Source organism: Bemisia tabaci, chromosome 3, assembly GCF_918797505.1.
Source record: "Bemisia tabaci chromosome 3, PGI_BMITA_v3".
In the NCBI taxonomy this organism is placed as follows: Eukaryota; Metazoa; Arthropoda; class Insecta; order Hemiptera; family Aleyrodidae; genus Bemisia; species Bemisia tabaci.
The window spans coordinates 61,508,186-61,527,334 of record NC_092795.1 but is presented as its reverse complement, the minus strand read 5'-3'; the positions used below and the strand labels follow the sequence as shown (position 1 = coordinate 61,527,334).

At 41.9% G+C, this 19,149-nt stretch overlaps 1 protein-coding gene across 8 annotated transcripts in view; it reads right to left on the bottom strand.

Annotated features, from left to right (window-relative positions):
* LOC109034475 (retinal degeneration A) overlaps positions 1–19,149 on the bottom strand; it is a 237,719-nt gene that overhangs the window by 153,554 nt on the left and 65,016 nt on the right. For 7 of the 8 annotated variants that reach the window (XM_072298976.1, XM_072298977.1, XM_072298979.1 and 4 more), the window contains exon 3: positions 12,166–13,345. In XM_072298976.1, the coding sequence (XP_072155077.1) occupies positions 12,166–13,274 (1,109 nt within the window). In that variant the 5' untranslated portion in view covers positions 13,275–13,345. The remainder of the gene's footprint in view (positions 1–12,165; positions 13,346–19,149) is intronic. The other variant, XM_072298978.1, reaches the window with a different exon arrangement.

Sequence of the window (19,149 nt, the reverse complement as noted above, 5' to 3'; positions counted from 1 at the left end):
AAATATGTATAACTCTCCTCGTTAATAAACATTTAATCGGAGGAAATTTGGCCATTCTCGAATGTTCATACGGTGTTCTGCCTCAGCTCGTCGGCATACGCCACTGGCATAGCGGCAACAAAACTTGTCTTTCTTTTGGAAATTGATATTAATGTAAAACAAGCGGGAAAGCTATTTAATACGCTCCTAGAGAAGCGCTCAGTGCTTTCTGTGGTCAAGGTTGAGGTCTCCTATGTAGGCGCGTATTTGAGTTCCCCGAAGAAGATGAGCACCGTTGAGACATAAGAACTCTCTCACAACATTTCAACCATCAATTTTGAGCATAACTACACTTGATACCACGAAGAAAATAAATTATGAAAAAAAAAATATCGTCTTCCGTGCTTTAGATATCGGAGGCATTAAATACATAAGATATCACAGATTAATCTATATGTATTTTAAATATGTTAGGCCCATCTTCGCCATATAGCGTTGAGCTGGTGCGCCATTTGAACGCATTTCCAAGTTTACTAGAATTCGAAAGGCAGGTTGAAATTAAAAAGCGCTCACTATTGGATGATCGATTAAGAATTTGAATATGAAATTGGAGTACCCGATCTCGTACTATACCTAGATAATGTACTAAAAGTAATACATTTCCTTTATTGCGCGGCCCTACTTTATCGCAGAAGAATGGTAGTAAAAAGCACGTAATTTGCATACGTGATCGCGGTGGATCAAAATTTCCTGTAGTGTTAAATTTTTTTAGACAATACAAAAGAACTTTCTTACTCGGCACCTTCAAAAGATATTCTACAAAGAATCAAGACCATACTACAAAAATGTATAGATGACGGCTTTTTGTGGGTCATTGCGTGACGCATGTTTGTATGTTCGCACTTTTCATGATCTCCATTTTCTGATAAGGCGTAATAAATTTTGCTTTGTTAAAGCATCTGTAAATGAATGTGTTAACCAACCAACCATTTATTTACTTCTCAGTATGACAACAGCGATTTGAAGAATATTGGTCACTATAGGATGAAAATCGAATCTCGAAAGTTTTGGTGGCCAAAAATTAGGACTCACTAATTTTGACTCGAGTTCTTGGCCTATCAATTAACGATCACGGGTGACAAATAATGCATGATATTCACATCGATTCCTCGAGGGTGGGACAAAAGTTGGCAGGTCCTATTTCTGAATACAATGCCCCTCATTTTGACCCAATTGAACTCCCGTATTTCTACTGAATACGACGTGTTGCCCGAATGTAATTCGAACACCGCACAGTGGATTGAGTCAATGAGATAGGTCGGACATGAATTTTGTTACTTGAAATGCAAATTTCAATGATGATTCGGTCAAAGGAGCCAAGAAGGTTAAGGAAAAGGTCAGGGAGGTTATTTGGTTTTAGCGATATGAGCCAGATTTGGGGTCCACCCTGAATTCCCCCGAAGCTACGATTCTGTGATTTTTTAAGGTCTTTATTTCACGTCACGCGTCATGATTTGGTCCTTTCAGAATCTAATGCTCGCCTAAAAAGGGATTTGAAGGCCAATTTTGGCTAAAATTGCCAATTTTGTGGGTTTGCGATCAAATTACGACAAATCTACATTTTTCCTCAAAATCGGCCTTCAGCCATGTTTAGGCCAGTTTAGACCTGAAAAGGGCCCAAAAATGACTAAATCATGATGTCTACCGTGCAAACAGATCTTCAATGAACCAAAAATTGGAGAATTAAGGAAATTCAGCTAGGATGTGCCCACAATAAACGGCCCTAATCGATTCTCTTCCATTTAAATCTTAAGCGGTATCTAATGAAGGAAATTTTAAGAGTGTAATGACGGAATTATAAGCTTTAAAGTTTCCGCATTTTGTTCGACCTCTCTCATGGGTTTGACCCACTGTCCTTTGTCCCAGTCCGCTCGTGGTGATATAACTAAAGTTGATACCGCAGCTTCCTACATTCCCCGTTCGGCAGTAATGACTCCCGGCTCCCAAGTGCCGATATGAACACTATTGTCGCGATGGAAATTGTGCTGCATTTGCCTCAATTGAGGGTTAATTAATTGACTTATTATTAAACAAGTTTCAATTAGTTGATAAATCTCCGCCTCGCTCGGGTCACCATTGTCATTATTCTGACCACACACTCAACTCAGTCCAACCATTGTCACAATGAGTGGTGAAGGGACCCCAACGCAAAAGGCTCACAAAATCCGAACCTAGAAACGAGATCTCAATTTTATGAACATTCCTTTTTGCACAGGTTACCTTCAGAATAAATTACGAGTCCTTTTATGCTGTCATGCTAATGAAGAACGCCGTGTGAACATTCGAATGTTGCCAAATTTTCTCCGACAAAATGTTCATTTTTGAGGCAAATTATTCAAATGTTTCCTTCAAATTTTCAGAATCTTTGAGCAAAATTGCAAATAAAATTGGAAAAAAAATATCCATAAACTTACTAAGAAATTCGATCTTTATTAAAGGAATTTTGGCAAAGCCTATAGGCTCGCACGGCGTTTTTCCTTAGCATGGCAGTACAGGATCATGTTTCATTTCTGATTTGCTCTCTCGTTTTTAGGCCTCAAAGATGTCACAAAAGGGCCCTAAAATTGTATATCCATCGTGACGACGCTGCCTCATTTAGCTTATCTTGCACTTTTTGTTTAAATGGTCAAAATAGGTGATGGAGAGCTAAGAGAGCGAGTAGATAGCTTGAGAAGTTCGTAAAAGGAATACAGGGGCCATAAGAGCCAAACGAACAAATATAAAAAGAGTAGACGAGGAAAAGTACAAAGAAACAAGGGAGGGGAGCGCGTAAGCCCTCCTGTTTGTAAGCTGCTAAGGTTGAAAAAATATTTCGGTTGTGTTTAAAAACCCATTTTAGCAACGAGAGAGGCGCGTGAATACGGAAAGCCGTATAAAAACGCTCCGCAGCGATCGCGAATACATTAATGTTCAAAACCGAAGGATCGAGTCAAAGATACAAAAACAGGGATGAAAGAAGGCGCAGGCAGAGCAGAAGCTTTAAAAATAAATAGGTTAGCCGATCCTCAGAGCTGTATCAAATTGTTTCCAGACCTTTCAAGAGGGCAAAAGGCTTCTCCGAGCCTGATTAAAAATATAATCTCTCTCCTCGTATTCCACATACACAATCAGTGCTCTAATTGACCCGAGTTTGAATGTGTGTTGTGTCACGGCGCTTAACCTTTGCCCAATCGGGAGACAACCTTAGTTAAGAGTTGACCACTACCAATTCAGAGCCGCTGAAAATCATTTACTTGAAAAAAGAGGGATTTTACTGACTGTAGAGACGTGAATTTCCTCACCCTAAATGGAATTTACAAAGAGGCAACAGATGCATACAAATTGGATTATTCACTAGACGTAAGATAATGCTTTCCTTTTCAAAGATTGCATAAAAAAATTCCATAAACCAAATTAGTGTATAATGATCTTCAAAAAATAATTTACTATCGATTTCAATACTGAACATTTACATTGTGTTAGTCCTGGGTAAGGATGATTTGCGGATTTTATCCATGCGCTAAGAGATTCTCCTGCTGTATATGCAAAAATTGAGTTAGAACCTGACAAAGAGAGGTGTGTGGAATTATAGGGAAAGAACAAGCTGAGAGCATTGACCGTTTCATTTCTAGCAGCCCATTTAATGATGCAATAAGTTACAAATGAAAGTTCTGCTACAGCCTTCTTGTTTCAGTTTCATTTCAATTCTACGGAGTCAAAAAGTGCATGAACTATATAATTTTCATGCACGAGCTTTCGAATAACTTGGTATTTCAAGGGCTTTCTTCGTTATGAGAAGTAGTAATGTCCGACCATCGCACTGTGAAGCTTTCAAAGGGAGCTAAAGCTTGCAGGAAAAAAAAATTGGGTGGAAGACCATGCTGAGGAGCCAACTTTTCAAGTAATGATTCTGAGTCAAACGCTGAAAGTCAAATATTTCAAGATACAGGTAAATAATGGCTTGGAGGTTTGAAAAAATGCAATCGGGTTCGTTCATCATAAGAAAATAAAGTCTCATCATGCAGAGAAGAAAAAGAGGATTTACTTCCGAGACCAATATTCCCTAGAGGGAGTTAAAATTTCAAAATATAGATGGGCTTTTTAAACGTCTTAAAAATGACGGGAACAATGGATCAGTTGCTCTGGTCACAGAATCGTGCTTTGGTGCTTCATTCTTGCAGATCAACTAAAAATAAATGATTCGTCCGAACAGCAACTTTCTACGTTGAATTTTAACCGAGATATCGCGCCTTGAAAAACTCGATTAATGACGTCATCCAACGCGGTAGTACATACCATGTTATGCACAACAGCGGTGGATGCCGTCAAAAACCCAACTTTTTAAAGGACGATATCTCGGCAATATTCAACGTAGAAAGTAGCAGTTTGGACAGATCTTACTTTTAGCTAATCTACAAGAATCAAGCATTAAAAAACACGATTCTTTCACCAGCGCAGCTGGCCCATTTGTCATACATGGTTTTGACACAGTCGGTTTTGAGCAAATATTCTCGGAACTTTCCATCATGGACGAGAGAACATACGCTTTTAAAAAAAATACCTACTACTCGGCGTGGACGCGCATTCAGGCTCTTTTTCGTGTCCTCAGTAAAATGGAAAAAGCCATGGCAATTCAATGAGAGAATTTCCGTTTATTTATCTAACGGGCATTAAGTCTTTGATCTTAAAAAGAAGAAACGAGACATCTGAGAGCCTCCTTTGTGGGAAAAGGACTCTCCGAGAAGAGGACGGAAAATCGAGGAGGGAAACTTGTCCCGCCCTAATTAATGCAAAATAGACAGATGTAGGCGAATTTCAAACAGCCCTGTCGGGAAACACAACCGGTCGTTGTAAATACGAACACTCAAGCGCTTGTTTTTACATTAATTAAAATACGATTCCCGGAGAAAGGTTAACGCTTCAGGGTAGGAAGTATCTTTACCGTGTCTGAAAATCCTTGTGGTAAAATTCATTTTCTCTAAACACTGAAAAAGTTAATTCACTAATTGAGCGAGCAAAATTAGAGAGGAAAATATGAAACGCATTTCTAGCCTCCAGGGATCCATTAATAATGTAATAATTTGTTCACATTTTGCCTTCATACAAGCTTCAATGCATTCGGCAGGACGTAAAAAAAAATACCTTATGTGCAGGATTTTGATAAGTGCAATTAATTAAATTTACATTTCATGAACTCAATACAACGAAAGGGCACATTGATGCCAAGAAGCGAAACCACAGGACTCCATTGCGCTGTTTCAAAATTTCCGCTCCTATTTTATCTTGTCGGAGAGAAACATGCCAACTTCATGGCTTCAAATGTTATAGAATATTATGCAAACAGAATTCTCTCCTACGTCGTATTTTTATTACAAAAAAAAAAAAAAAAAAAAAAAAAAAAAAAAAAAAAAAACCAGCAACTTTTTGCTCAGAAACTTTTTAATTGTATCTTTTCTACTGTGAAGGAAACTGACCGGAGGTTTCAAAGCGCCAAGTTGCTTAGATTTCCCGTATAAAGGATACAAATATGGGAGGAAATTAGGCATCGTGAATAGCTGCTAAACTGAGGATGGTAATGGTTAACCCCGTCTAACTGACACCGCAACGCAAAATGAGGCGTTCTTTTCTTTTTCCTCTCTCTTAATCAATTTGATCAGGTGGACACGAATTTTTCTAAGTCCTCAATGTTGATTTTCATCCAAATCCTCCTGTAAGTTGGAAGAAAGGGCTGAGGCAAAGGATTTTCACAATGTTCATAAACAGTTTGACCTCTGTGAAAAACCCAAAAAACTCATTGAGTCATTTCTGAAGGGCCAAAGCTGATCAAAAACCGACCCATCAAAAGCCAACGATCGAGTCGACGTAGTCAGGTGAAGCTTGAAGCTGAGTTCAGCCAAGCAGATAACGCAGTTTACCCCGCCTGGCTACGTCATCAAAACCCGTAAAGGAATCGTTAAAAAATCCGAAAAAAATTCCTGGAAGCTTGCTCCACTCCGTGCTTTCAAAAAACCAATTTTAAAAAAAACGATCGATATTTCAACTTATTTCCCCTTGGAAGATGACAATACTTCCTCTACTTGCGAGGGGAGCGAGAAAGTAAAAATGGATGCTACTGACCCATTCCTTCCAGATACACAGGACTTTGACCTCAATGAACTCCTGACCCCATTCGACAGCTTTCCACCTGTAGAAATTATCCTTCATGTCGGTCATACCGCCTCGCGAATGAGTTGTTTCCGACTCGCCGACAAAATCTCGAGAAACCCGATTACCTTTGTGTTATAACGATGGCCGAAAGCGAGGACGTTACACTGCGGTGGCGGGGGGGGGGGGGGTGGGGCTCGGTTCGTTAAAGGAGGGTTTAGATCGGGGAGGCGGGCACGGAAAGCAAGTCTAAGGCGAAACGCTCAAAGTGTCGGTTTTGCGATCTGGATAAGCTCAACTTAACTTGAGAAATGCGGGCTGAGCCTTAAAGCCGCGCCGAGAGTTCAAACTTTGCGGCGTCTTTCTTGCCGCTACATGCACCGCACCCGGGTGTGAACCTGCCGAGTGCTGCCGGCTCTCTCATCAATTTACCTTTCTTCGGACCCACTCCCGATGAAAAATTCATCGAAACTTCCGCAAACTGGCGCCGGTGACCGTTGTCGGATCAGGCTCCGGAATCCGAAAATTCCGGAATCTTTCCCGACCAACTCATGATGACGATCGGCAACGGTGCCCTCAACGTGGAACCGGAGAACGTAGGAATCAATACGGAATTTTTAGCTGCAGCCTCGAGTCCAAGCGACCACCTTCCCGAATGTGGTCTTAAGAGTGTCTCGAATACTGACATGCTAAGGAGGAACGCCGTATGATAATTCGAGAGTTGCCAAACCCCAGATAAAATATGTATTTTTGAGAGGAGTTGTGCATATCTTCTCGAAATTTTCAGATATTTTAGATTAAATTGCGAGAAAAGTTGTCTGAAAATTTTGAAAAAAAAAATTCTTACTGTTTTTCCGGTAAATTCGTTTTTGGTTGAAAGAAATGTGGCAACGCTTCAAGGTTCATACGGCGTTCTTCTTTAGCACGGCAGAATACACATGTTCCGATTATCGTAAGTAATCGACTAATCGAGACGTTATAGAAGAAAGTAATCGGTTAACAACAATCCGATTAATCGACTAATCGATTGTTGGTTTACGATTATTCAGAAATTTGCGGCGATATTTAATGACGTTTTCTCGCGTCAAATAATTCAAAATTCGAGGGATTTTAGTTGTCGAACTAGTCATTTGTAGTACACTCCAAGAAAATCTATTTTTTATCGAATAATCGAGTATTTCTCTGCCGATTAATCGCTTCATCAATTAGCTACATTATTCGATTATCGATTATTCGATTCTTAAAATTATCGAACATGCCTGGTCTGGATTAGTTTTTCAAGCGACAATAATCTCAATGAGCCGCAGTTGTGCCGACAGAAACTGCAAAAATGAATAAAAGAGGGGAAAACTAAGAGGCACGCAATCTTTAGTTTTAACCCATTTGAACATCGATCATTTATGGGCAAATACGTCAAATTTTGAGCGTTTGGTTGCGCGTACACCTCGCTGCAGCACAATAAAAGCACAAAATGTAAAAGAAAAAAATTAAAGCGTTTTGGAAATCATTAAATTTGACACGGAACCACCAATATTTAAAAAAAAACACACGTTATATTATTATTCTCCTTTGATAAATTGATACATATTTCTTTCCCATCGATTTAAATGAGAATAATCAATGCAGAGTGTGCTAACATTTCAAAATCATGAGTTAAAAAACGCTGACTATGCGAGTATAAATATTAAAGCCTAACAGAGTGGAGCGGCGTGCTGCCAGCGCGAGAGGCTCACTAGCGCCCACGAACCTAAGTGGATACATCACGCATTGCACACTGCTTGAAGTATCCACTTAGGTTTGTAGGCGCTAATGCGCGTTTTGTACTGGTCGCCCGCCCGTCGTGCGGCGGCGCCTGAAACGACTATTTCACAACAGAGGTGTTGCACAGTATTATACGAAATTGAACGTATTAAGAATGACAGGCATCCTTTAAAAGTACAGATCTTTCCTCGCAAAATAAATCAAGATACTTATCGGGCAGTAAAAACGAATCCATGAATAGCACTCCTTCAAATACATAAGAGGTCTCAAAAGGAAGTGTATTTTTCTTCAAATTCTACGGGCAAACTTCATTCTTGTTTGGAGATGAAACTCAAAGGGGAACAAGCTCTTGGAGACCGCTGAGAAGAAACAAGCGGAGCCTAGTTCTTATCGTAAATGATATGCCACTTCTGGCACGTCTACGAGGACCCGCCGAAATTAAGCCCAGGGTACAACACGTTTTGAACATTTTAATGGGGATGACACTCTTTAAAACGGGTATCAAAGGGGCGAGATTGGAAATGTAATGGCGTGAGCAATATGCGGGACGTGCTTCGGGTTCTGTTTGAAAAATATTACGGACTTCAGTGCAATTGTGGCACGGCACAATCAAAGAGAACCTTTTTATTTTGGAGGAAAATGCTACTGTTCTCCATGTCATGACGTGATGAAAGGGACTCGCCGGCAGTTCTACTGAAGTAACGCGTATATATGAAGTGATGTATTATTCTTTGTAAAATTGTTCTATTCCAGATATTTTGTTAGAATCAAATAATATAATAAATACAAAATATAATAATAGGTATGCAGGTAATGCCAAAAAGTCCGCTAGTAGTTTAACCTCACAAAAAAAAAAAAATCATCGTAATTTATTTCGTTAGCCTCATATCAACTGTCCCTGTTGGATATCCCTCTGCATCAAAACGTCTACATCTATGAGGGCATCCTTAGTTGATCATACAAAAATATTTCATTTTTGTAAACCTCTGAACACAAACTCCTTCGTTTAACATCTTGCCATGTCTCGTTACATTTGATTAATTTTCCAACTCAAAATTCTTAGAACACTGTGCCTAAAATGCGTTCTCGGTGCATGGTATACTGAGTTATGAATTGAGTTATGAAATTTGATGGTTAGTCCATATAATGAGATTTAAACCCCAACATGGAAATAACCAACGCCTGTATCTTAAACCAACCGGAGCGAAAAAAGTTTTGCATCAAGTAAGGTAGATAAAAACCGAAATTATATGGTAAAATAATCAAACGCTACTTGCTTCTAGCAATTTTTCCTAATAATATAGTGACTCCAGCCATGAGTTAAAATCTAACCAATAGTGATGAAATATGATGACCAAAATACCCTTCACGGAAAATAATTCTCTTCTTCACAGTATGTTTGGAGAAATCGCTGTGATCTTTCTAAGATTTTCTGAGACTTTGCTGCAAGAGGTCAGCAGTGGTTCGACCTCAACACTTGCCCTTTGGTGCTACCAAACATCTCTTTACGTGACTTTGTTTACCCGCACTGATAAAAAAAAACCTCTTGGTTCAAGAAGGCAGTTTTTTGTCGCCGAATTTAAGAGTCTGGACTCTTGTTTCAATCCGCTTGAACCAATGCAAGATCCGCTTGAATCAATACAAAATCCGCTTGAAACAAGAGTTCAAGACTCTTAAATCCGGCGACAAGAAACTGCACTCTTAAGTCAATGCAATGCGGCATTGGTCCAGGAGGTTTTTTTTTTTTTTTTTTTTTTTTTTTTTTTTTTACCAGTGTGTCTTTGATACGATTGTAGGTTTTAGTATTTCTTTCTTTTGGAAATTTTATTTTTGACTTTATTCGCATGAAAATGTTGTTAAAAAACAGAATTTACAGCCTAACTTTCCCATATCTCGTCATTTTTGTCTCTAGTCACATTTAGCTACAGCGTTGTTTTAATTTATGTGACTATATCCGTATATCCTATATTTTTTGAGACTTTGCAACCATGTCGGTCGGAATCCTACCCATCGGCCCACCCTTCATTAAAGACCCACACTGACCGCCCCTTAAAACGCGTCTCACGAGCCATTTTTCTGCAGATTTACCTTTAGGACGTATTTACGCTAAAAGGAACTATGCCACAAGCAAACCCTATGCACATAGTACCTTTTAGCATAATACGTCCTTTTCCTTCTCGACGAGCAGGATAATTTTTTTCCAGCGGAGATCCATATCTTCGCAGTGAAAAATTTCGGTAGATTTAAGTCCGGCGCTATCTCCGCGTCACTGCTCGGTAGCGAGATAAAAGAGAGGTACTCGGAACACGAGGTCATACGATCCGAGAGCTCCTGGACTTATTCTATTTCGGGGACCAGTCAACCCAAGTGCCTTGAGCTTTCGGGTAGTTTATCGCCGTGAAAATGAAATGAAGTCAAATTCAAAATAAAACCCCGCGTCTCTCACTATTTCAGCCTCCGAAAGGACCGCATTTTTTGTTGTCCGCTTTTGTGACCCCAAATAGTTGTGAAATGAAAGAAATCCTATCTTATATAAATCAGTTTTGACACGTGAATATCAATAGGTTGCGTAAGAAAAGAATTGAATATCTTGCGCTTGAGTGAAAAGATAGAAAATAATGGTCTCGGAACAAAGGAAGAAAAAGAAATATTAACAAAAATACACCGTGCGGAGGCAATGACATTTTTCACTGGTTATTATAAGAAAATTTTTCTCCAAATTAAACGGTAAACTATTTTAATAATTCTTCGAAACATTCTCATCCGGCTGTTCTTCATTTATAATTGTGCTTGCAAAAATCAATTCTATATATTTAATTCGAAGGATTATACCAACCTCTCTGCAGTCTGATCGATTTGAGCAACGTATTCCATTTTATTAGCTAGTTTATAGCTTGAATGAAGGCTCACCAGAAGAGGATGAACTCTATAGGTATCAATATTTTAATCAAACTTATAGTGGGGAAATCATGTGAAACTTAAGTTCAAGAGACCGACTCCCGTCGTGAGTTATCGATGACCCTTTACATCCAAAATTTCTGTTACAGCTTTCGTAAAAATAATATATGATTGGACCATCATTTGCCTACCTCGGTAGAGGGATTAAAGGATTCCACTAGAGCGCAAGAAACGGGCTATGGACGGCGCCAGTTACGCTTTTCATCGCGTTCCATTGCGATTGTCTGCGGTTCGGGTGAAAAATCTTTAAATCGTCGTTTTCGGACAAAGGAACGTAACTCTATTCCAAGGTTGCAAAATTGACTCGAACAATTCAATTTTTTACAAGAATTTACCGGTGCAATTAATTTCTAAATTGTGTATGATTTTTGCTTAAGGTCAGAGGAAAAATCGGGAAAATTTTTAGTTAGAAATGCCAATAATTCTTCCGGTAAAATAGCAATGTGTAGGGGAAATTTGGCAGCATTGAAATGTAGTTAAGTTCTTTCGTGAGGGAAACGACGAAATTACCCATTTTCTGGGTCTGTGGACGGGTTGAACATTTTGGATGAGCACGCCAACCGCACGGTGTATTTCTGTATTGAACAGCCCGATCCTCAAAATTTGGCAACGCTGGTCTCCTACATTCAAATCTATTAAAACAATCGATTCCGAGCGGGGCATCCTGCCTAAACTAGAATTGATGAATATCGATTGTTTTAGATAGATTTGAATCAGCAAGGCCCACTGTTGCCGATTTAAGCCTGGGTCAAACGATCAAACTAAGCTATCAATCTGGCAAGGTCGAAGAGGTAAAAGTTCTTATTGGTTCTGCGAAATCTGAACTAGCTAGTTTGATAACTTCAAGCGTCAGATACCCATGCTGGCTAGACGCGTGTCCGGACGCAAAAAGTAGGATTATCCTGTCCTAATTTTGAGCCAGTTACTGGCGGCGAGTTGCAGCCAGAGGCGAATCCAGCACTTTGGCAACACTGGATTGCCTCCATTTAAACCTATGATAAATAATCGATTCTCGTCGGAGCACCTGGCCCCTCCAAGAATCGATATATTTCCATAGGTTTAAATAAAGAAAAGACAATGTTGCCAATTTGCTGGATCCGCCGATGGTGCAGCCCGATGGCTACGAAGATGCCGAACACGGCCGAGGGCCTACTCGCCACTCAAGACGCGCTTCTAGCTCGCAAGTGTATCCAGCGTTTTAGCTTGGTCGTGTGAGCAAGGCTCTTGAGGAAGGGGCACTGGTACGGAGGAAGAGGAACTCAAGGTGCAAGGTGCACTACATACCCTCTGGCAGTAGGATGGCGTGCATTGCTCATTGCAAGGGCTTTATACCGAGCTTGTTCGTCAGTCGGGAGGACGATGTCGACGGAGCGGGAGCGGAGGCCGGACTGCTGCGGGGGCTCCAGGAGGACGACCTCCTCGGCCTTGCCCCCGGGCGTCGTCTTCTGGATGAAGCACGAGTCGACGGAGGCGGCGCGGTCCCGCTTCAAGTCCGGCACCGCCAGGAAGAACTCGTTCACGATCACGTCACTGCTCCGACTCGCACTCGACTCCACCGCGTTCTCCTGCGAGGTGTCGCTCGCCGGGTACTCGGTCGTCGCCGCCGCCGCGGGGGCGAACTCGGTCGTCTCGTTGAAGATGAAGGCCTCCTGCCGCTCCAGCTTGGGCGAGGTGATGGAGCGGCGCCGCTCGCGGTCCGTCGGGCTCGGCGGCGGCTCCGCCTGGCTCAGGTCCAGGGTCAGCGTCGTCGGCGAGAGCGGCGGCGAGAGGATGACCGAGATGCAGCACTGGGCGGTGACCAGCTCCGAGGTATCCTCGTCTTCGGTCCGCTCGCTCAGGTCCCGCTCCTCGGTGACGACGACGTTGAATTCGTTGTTCTCCTCGTCGCTGTCGCTGTCCAGGTCCGAGTTGGAGGAGGTGTCGCTCGGGCTGAAGGAGCGGGAGCTGGTCATGGTGTCGTCGCCGGAGGACTGGCGGCTCTGCTGCCGCGCGTACTCCTCGACGCACTGGCAGTGCCAGCACTGGAGCTTGTCCGAGGAGGAGCGGCGCCGCTGGAACTTGCGCATGGAGGGCACTTCCAGGTACATCCCGGAGTCGGGGTCCGAGGACTGGTGTTGGAGGGGCGTGGTGAGCGGCGAGGGGTCCTGCGTCGAGTCGCTCCCGGTGGCGTCGAAGCTCTTGGAGCGCTGCTGGGTCGCCGGCGAGGGGACCCGGAGGTACGCGGACGAGAGCTCGCCGGACTGCTGCTGCTGGAGGGCGCGCTGGGCCTCGAGCTGGATCTCGTCGAAGGAGGCCGAGCGGACCTGCTTGGGGACCTCGAGGCTGCTCTGGGTCTTCATCTCGGCTCCGGTGGGTGTCCGAGACCTCTTGAACGTCGTGCGCAGCCTCTGCATCCTCCCCAGCGACTATCAGTCCGTCGCCAGGGCAGGTCTCTCCTCCATCACTGTCCACCGCCCTCCTTCCTCTGCACAGAACAATCAACACATCATTTTAGCCGAGCGTAAAAAAATGACATGACGAAACACCAGGGAGCTGCAGCTGGTTGTTAAAATCGGTAGACAAAGAGATAGACAAAGAGGTCAAAACGGATATGAAGGGATCATATTGGTGAAAGCGGGTGGTTGTAATAGACAAGGATGCAGGTAATAGACTAACTGACGGCAATCCACGAGAGAGCCTTTCGTTAGTCGATCATCTACTCCCTCAGTCTCTGGGAACCATCCATTTCCACCAGTAGGATCGCTTCATACTCGTTATGTCTTCTGTTCATATATAGCTTTGTCTACCAATTTCAACAATCAGCCCGCAGGCACGAAAAAAAGGGATGAATAGCAGGTTTCATCTATATTTGATGGCTGCTCTGACAGAGGGGCGAATCTCGATTTCTGCATGAGCCCCGGAAACCGTGAAATTATATGTAAAGTAGGGCTCAAGTAAAAGTTGAAATACGCTCTTACGTCAGTGGAGAACGATTTAAGGGGCTTGGAGAACAAAGCGCATAAGTACGGTTTTTGTTATTTTAAGAAATAATCGTTTTGAAATTACGTAAAGCCTGACGGCAGTAAGGAAGTTTGGACTCACGTTTTTATGCTGAAAAATTGAATTTCAACCGTGAATTTTTCACCTAATAGATTTTAAGACTAGTTTTAGTTCAAATCACTGATATCTCAATCTTTTCAAAAACTGCACGTATGCTCTTTGTCTTTCAAGCTCTCATTTCAAGTCGTGGTTAAAATGTTACTTTTGAGGTATGACAATGTTTTCGGTCTCAGTAAAAACGAAGCATTGCTATCGAAACCGAAACATTGTGAGAAGACCGAACCGAAAAAGTAGCATTGTAACTACGACTAAGAAATTAAGGATTGAGGGTAAAAAGGCATGGAGGTGGAGTGGTATCTGAAATCCACTGTGAATATTGCTGGTCACAGAAACGTGTTTTAATCAAGATCATAAATTAGCAAAAAATATTTTAAAACAAACCTATAGAAGGCTTGAACTAAATAAAATTTTCATGCACTCCTTTTAAACTAATGCTGCTCTCAGTCATTTGAAATATCCTTTGGTTTTCATCTCAGTGAATTTCCTTAACATATCCAAATCATTTTCTGCCAATCTGAGAGTTCATTGCAACTCTTTTGTTGTTGCAGTCAACTTACAAAAGTTTCCAATCTATTCTTTGAGATATTATAAAAAACAAACAAAAAAGTATTACAAGGGCAGAGGTGGAAAAAGAAGTCGTTTTTTTCGATACCTGAACACCTTGCATCAATCTTGTAATACAATTTATATAAACCCGCATACCGCTGCTGCTGTTTTCGCTATTCCATGCAATATCATCGAAAAGTTTGAAAGAAAAACTTTCAACACTGATCCCTCTGGATTGGCTTTTTCAAGTTGAAGCGATAAAAACACCTGCGCTGCTTTCTTGTTATTTAGAGCGAAGGCACTATGCCTTTACGTTGAAATAGCGTGCAATACAAATGGTGGACGAGAATTTCTTGAGTATAAAAATTTAGGAACAACATAAGTATTTAGTTGAGTGGGGCCCAAATAAATTTTAAGCGATCAACCTCAACTAACATATGACCTTGGAATATGTTTTTGATCACGAACACACATAGTCACTAGTGCCCATGTGTGTGTCTTTAAACGGCGTTTGCATATCGCTCTGCCGCGTCGTTGTGTTTTTCTGACAAGCGGTCTGCATGAAGAAAGCAAAAGCGCCTTCAATTTTTGGCTATGCAATATGAACATCCATCAAGTACGTATAGTTGTATCAAGGCGTCTGAACTAACAGCATGTTATATGCCACTGCGTCGCGCCGTTCATATAAGCGGTCTGCATGAAGAAAGCAAAAGCGCCTTCAATTTTTGGCTATGCAATATGGACATCCATAAAGTACGTATAGTTGTATTAAGGCGCCTGAACTAACAGCATGTTACATGCCACTGCGTCGCGCCGTTCATATAAGCGGTCTGAATGAAGAAAACAAAAGCGCCTTCAATTTTTGGCTATGCAATATGGACATCCATCAAGTACGAATAGTTGTATTTATTGAGGCGTTTAAATTAACAGCAATGCGAATCTCCGCATCCTAAGACTGCGATGCCATCTACCTGGAATCTGGTTTGAATTTCGTCAATGATAAGTGAGTAATAATGATCTTCTAATGTTTCTCCATCCAAATGCACTCTTAATTTGTGACCAAGAGAAAATTTCAGAATGGAAAAACTCGGAACTGGGGTTTTGCTTGAACTAGAGTGTTCCACGAAATGTTTTGCATTTCTTTCCATGGGAACTACTAAGAATGAATTAAGTGATTCGTTCACAATAATTAAGATGGTCACCGATGGAATTTTTTTATTTAGAGCTTTGTCTTATTGTATGTATATAAACCCGGAAAAGTCCGCGAAGCACCTCTGGGGGGTTGGACCGCGTAGCGATTGGGAGCGTACCCCCTCTTCTTTGATAATTCAATTATTTTGTAGACATCTAAATAGATAAAAAGGTTCGTATGGTGAACGCTCTCTAACGTCCGCACTAACGCTGGAACCAACCCATTGTTCTTTTTCGGTCTACAAAGTAGGTTCATTGGTCTATTTGGATTACATTTCGCGATACGGAACCGCTATTTCTGCCCCACTTAAGAAACAACACTCATGACATTGGTTTCCGTATCCAGATATGTGCTTTCATGGGAGAGTGAGAGACAACGGTTCCTTATTGCAAAATGTAATCAATTTCTTACCAAGTCCGGCAACTAACCTACGAGACTGAACATGCGAGAGCTCGGAACAGCTGCGCACCAAATGAAAAGACTATTTTATGCAGGCGATATACAAAGCACAACTCACGGAACACAGTCCCTATTCCATCTAAACCTGGCGAGCTACGACGCTACGACGGTGGCGCCGCTGGCCGCCAGCCTTATCACCCACTACGGACCCCCCCTCCCTCCTTCCATCTGCTCGCGGACCCTCATCTCGGCGACCCTGCAAATGAGCCCGAACTCCGACTCATAACCGAGCGGTTTCTCAAGTCTGCGGTGCTTAGCAAAAACGCCGTATGACCAAGCAGATGCTGCCAAAATCCTGCTTGTAAAAGCAGGATTTTCTCGATAATTTATGCACATTTTTGTTCGCAACTTGCACGGAATTTCAGTCCAAATGTGGCGTAACTTGCTTGAAAATGTTGAGGAAAAATACTCATAGTTTTTCTTGAAAGTAAATGTTTTGTCGGCAGGAGAAATTTCTCCACGTTTGGAAGTTCATACGGCGTTTTTCCATAGCTCGTTAGAAGAGGTTTTTTGTCGTAGCTTGGGCGGATCCGCGCCGAATATCAAATTCCACCATCGAATGGCAAAATATAATCAAGCTCCGAAGTCATTCAGCTGGTGTATGCACTATGCGGTCAGGTTAAGAATGGGTCGGTTAAGCTCGGGAAAGGTTGGCATGCAAATGGTTGATTCCTGTAGTTTCCGGTACGAGAAAAACGAGGCAAACGGTGAAATCGCACGTACGTCTCCACATAGCCATAACACTTCCTTCTTAGGAATCCTTGAGAACATGTTTGAACCGAGTCTATGCGTAATACACGAACGAAGTCTCATTTAGCATAAACGCGTATCAGCAGGATTCATTTAAGTCAATGCCCGACAAAGTCAACTCAAATTGGATGGATCCCAACCATATTTTCATTATATTTTAACCGACATACTTTTAAAGCAACGGGTCAGTTGCGCAGGTCACAGAGTTGTGTTTTGATTTTTGTTCCTTGTAGATCAGCTAAAAATTATAAGATCCGTCCGAATACCAACCTCTAAGTCCATATCGCGCTTTTAAAAATTCGGTTTTGACGTCATCCACCGCGGTAGTGACACCCTAGGTTTATTCCGCCTTGAATTTATACAAGTTTCACGCCGAGTAACCAGTGGAAATTTGTTTCTCACAGATTGATGAAATAAAGGTGGAAGAAGCTAGGGAAAGGGTGTCACTACCGCTGTGGATGATGACGTCATACATCGAATTTTTCAAAGCGCGATATCTCGATTAATATTAAACGTAGAACGTTGGTGTTTAGGCAGATTTTAATATTTTTAACTAATCTGCAAAAATTAAGCATCAAAACACGATTCTATGATGACTAGCGCAACTGACCCATTTTTCTGTCCAACTTGTTCCGACAACGCACAGCGGATCAAGTCAACCAGAGAGGTCGGACATAAAGTTTTGAGTAAAACTGCAAATTTCAATGTCTAATCCGTCAAATTTTAAATTTTAAGAGGTTAGAGAGGTTAGAGAGGTTTAGAGGTAAAAAATTCACTAATAAACCAATGGAACCACTTTGAGAGCCTCAAAATCGTATATAAACGGAGTTATAAGCTTTTAAAGTTTCCAAATTTTGTCCGACCTCTCTCATTGACTCAATTCACAATGCGGAGTCGGATTTTTTGAAATCAACCTTCACTTTTTTCAATGTTTTTTTCCGTTCAACGCAGCCACCGCCCCCCTTCCCAACGAAAAAGGTAAGAATGTGAGGTGAAAGTAAGGTTAGAATGGAAAAGCAAAAGAAACGAGAGGGCGGGGCGGACAGGGCAAAGAATACGATTACGTAGGCAAGAACTGAGGCAAAGGTTGGTTGGGTGCCGTTAAAGCTAAATTACTCGCGACGGGAGCCGTAGATCTTGAAACCACATAATTACACTCTCCCTAATTATAATGAACCGTTCGTCACTGTTCGTGCGTCAAATCACGACGCGAGCACGGAAGCCGGATCGCAAGCCGCGCACCCTCAAATAACCAAGGATTCTCACCAGATCGGGCAGGGAGGATCTCCAGGGTTGCCACAAATTTAGAAATTGAAATTCCTTGACATTTCCCTGATTTCCCTGACACATTTGAGTAAAATTCCCTGACAATTAAGGATATGCCATACGACCAAAAAGACACGAATTGAAATAGTTTCCTGGCAAAATGTGTTGTTATAGACGTCAAATCTATTCAAGAGAGCGAATAATGGTAAATTAACAATCTTCCCTGACACTCTCGACATTTTCTCTGACAATTTCAGGTTTTCTCTGACTTTTTAAAATTCCCGGACATTTCGCTGCTTTCCCTGGCACGTTTAAGTAAAATTCCCTGACAATTGCGGGTAAACCACATGGCCAAGAAGTCGTAAATTGAAATAGTTTCAAGGCAAAATTCTTTGTTCTAGACGTCAAATCCATTCTAAAAAGCGAATGAAGTAAGTTAACAGTTTTTCCCTGACACCTCCGACATTTTCAGGTTTTTCCTCAATTTTTAACATTCCCTGACATCTTCTGATTCTCCCTGACTGTGGCAACCCTGATTCTCGCCCTAACGCGTTTGCGATTGCGCTAGCTGCCGTGTTACAGAGGAAAGCCGCAGGTGCGTTTTGTAGTGAGCCGTGGTTAGCACATGCTCTAATGTGTCTCGAGGTCCATTCCAAACTGCACTTACGGCTCTCTCCTGTAACATGGAAGCCCGGTCGACGAGGAGGAGACACCCAGCCACCAAGATTTATGATTCCGACTCAGTCTTGGTAGCGAGAGAGAAAGACGCCGCGAAAATGGCAAGTTGTCACATTTCCCGCCAGCTCGTCTTATGGTGTCGCCAAACAACCGCTGTGATTCTTGATGGATTTTTCGATAAAACGGTTCGCCGAGTTGGCTCAGATCCCCGGAAAGTGATCGATTGCGCATTTAAACTTTAAATTTTAACGACTCTCCGTCCAGATTTTGACTTTATA